Source organism: Montipora capricornis, chromosome 8, assembly GCF_036669925.1.
Source record: "Montipora capricornis isolate CH-2021 chromosome 8, ASM3666992v2, whole genome shotgun sequence".
Lineage (NCBI taxonomy): Eukaryota > Metazoa > Cnidaria > Anthozoa > Scleractinia > Acroporidae > Montipora > Montipora capricornis.
The window spans coordinates 19,467,028-19,469,527 of record NC_090890.1 but is presented as its reverse complement, the minus strand read 5'-3'; the positions used below and the strand labels follow the sequence as shown (position 1 = coordinate 19,469,527).

General features: G+C 36.8%; 1 protein-coding gene across 1 annotated transcript in view; it reads left to right on the top strand.

Annotated features, from left to right (window-relative positions):
- The window catches only part of LOC138060094 (ubiquitin carboxyl-terminal hydrolase 7-like), a 29,683-nt gene that overhangs the window by 1,011 nt on the left and 26,172 nt on the right, over nucleotides 1-2,500 (top strand). Inside the window, exons 2-4 of the mRNA XM_068905802.1 lie at nucleotides 1,498-1,567; nucleotides 1,665-1,725; nucleotides 2,017-2,087. Of these exons, the coding sequence (XP_068761903.1) occupies nucleotides 1,498-1,567; nucleotides 1,665-1,725; nucleotides 2,017-2,087 (202 nt within the window). The remainder of the gene's footprint in view (nucleotides 1-1,497; nucleotides 1,568-1,664; nucleotides 1,726-2,016; nucleotides 2,088-2,500) is intronic.

Below are 2,500 nucleotides of genomic sequence, written 5' to 3'. Positions count from 1 at the left end.
GCATCACAGGTACACTGTACCCCAAGCTCACAGAGAATTGTTGTTGTGTTTTATAAGGGTTTGTATGGAGAATTTAGCAATCATTATTTAGGGCATTAAAAAAGAAATAATATTACATCAGAATTTCTTACCTTGCCTCCTTGTCTTATTTATGGTATGTTTTTAAATAGCATTTCTGGCTGTTTCAGTGCAATTCTAGCAAGTTTTGTTTTATTTTGGTTTAAAATTTTCAAATCATTTTTTAAACTGGTTTTTTCTATCAACTGTCTAAAAAGGGATTTTTCATTTTCTTTTTCTGCGCTGTAGTTAGAAAACAGAGGCACAGTTATTAGGGTTTTCAAAAAGAAATAGATGAAAGAAGCCATGTATTTCTATCCAAGCCTTTTCTCCATTCTACTTCTCCTACCCCTCCCTGATCTTCACCAGCGCCTTTATCCTTCCCCACCCTCTTTTCACATATCTATGGCTTTGATATTCCAGATAGCCCCTCCCCTTTGAATACCACTGATATCTACCCCCTCCACAACTCCACTTGCAGACATATTTCACAAGACTTTTCTGCACACTCACCAGAGCTTGAACTTGAACCCTCTACCTTTAGATCTGCTGTCAACATCCACTTGACCACGCAAGCAACTTGTCGAAGTTTCGTAGAATAATTTATTTATTAACATTTTATTATTCATCCGAGGCCACTCTCGGTCAAAAGTTTAATTTATTCACATATGCACATTACGACACCAGAGCCACATGGGTAAAATTTAACAGCTATAAATGGCTGAGTCACACTAATGCAACTGCGTAAATGAAAGTGATTTCTATGGAGAAATAGAGGAATTGAAAACTACCTAAAGACAAAAGACTCACAAAATAAGTTGTTATTTAGTTGATGATTTTTACAACAAGGCTAAACATTTCTTGAAGAAAAAACAGAGAAGCAACTCTGCCTTTCAGGAAACAAGGATTGATCTGAGCTGAAGCAATTAACAAAATATAAATAACATATGATAACTTGAAAGAAATGGGTTTACGGCAGTGGAAAACTCTTCACAAGAAACAGCAAGAAAGTAGATCCAAATTGGGAACTGTTTCAAGTCTTGTGCCAAGTCTTGTGATTATTCCAAAGAAATTTCCTTTACATCAGCCAAGCCATTTTGCCAAGCTAACCATTTTAAAATGGGTTCTTAGACTTAAATACTGTTTATCAGCACTATTTGAAATGGGTGCTTACCGGTAATTCATTCATCAACCCCAGCTTTTCCCTACCACCCATTCAAACCCTCCCTGTGCCAGTTGAACTTTATCACTATTAACAGAACCATGCATGTGACCTGAATAGTGAATTTCTGATGGTTTTCATAGTTATGAACTATTAGTGCCTTTACATGGGTTAATCATTGATATATGCACAAATGTACTTTACGGGCATTTAAGAAATACTGTACAAGGGTATTAAGGTTATTCTTTAATGTTGGAAATAAAATTGTGATTTTTCAGAGGACATTCTAGAGGATGTGGATGAGAGTTCTATTCCTGAGACACTTGTGCAAAGGTTGCAGGAGGAAAAGTTAGTAACTGACTTTGAACCTTTCCAAGTCAATCCTTGGGAACCCTTTATTAGGTAATACTTGTTCTCATGATTGATCTGTGTGCTTTTTTACCAGGAGGCTCGAAGCACAGAGGCGAAAAGAAAGACAGGAGGCACATTTATACATGACTGTGGATGTAAGTGGAATGTTTCAACTTTTCTGCCATTAAATATTAAGCAGACATAATAAAGAATGGCCTTCCATTTGGCAGAAGCACATATAGCATCACTCTGTTTCAACAAACTCTTTCAGAAAAGAGGATTACAAAAGTCGCCTTTAGACTTGGTCATTTGAACTTGGCACTTACTATAGAATTCCCAGTTGCCCAAACGTATCTGGTTTACATTAAAAACTGATTGATGTAATGATTGTAGCACCAATGAATGGCGGAACAGTTCACTTCTAGAGCTTGGTTATCACATTTCAGGTTGTCACTGAGGATCAGTTTGCAGGACACCAAGGACCTGATCTCTTTGACACAGAGAAAACCAAACCAAAGTAAGTTACTGAACAGACCTAAATGGTTCACTTGCTCTTTGCATCTCTCAACCCCGTTTAAAACTCTAAAATTCACATCTCCAACCGACAACTTCGTTTTTCGGTTGCTTTCAGTCACAATAGCTTAAACTCATGAGTAGCACATTCATGTTCAACAGTCTTCCCAATGTTGATCAATATGATTGAGGGCAGGAAAAATATCCTTCCTTTTTGGATTTTGCCATTTTTCTTGTAGTGGTCAGCAAAATGTTCCTATTCACCACGAAAGAACTTTTCTTTCTCATTATGATATAGTCTTTACACTTTCAAGTGTCTCACTACACATCCTGTTATTGCTGAGTGAATGATTTGTTTCAATATTCAGTGCTAATAGTTATAAGATTGGAAGTGGGCAGTGTTCTAGAGAAATGGTT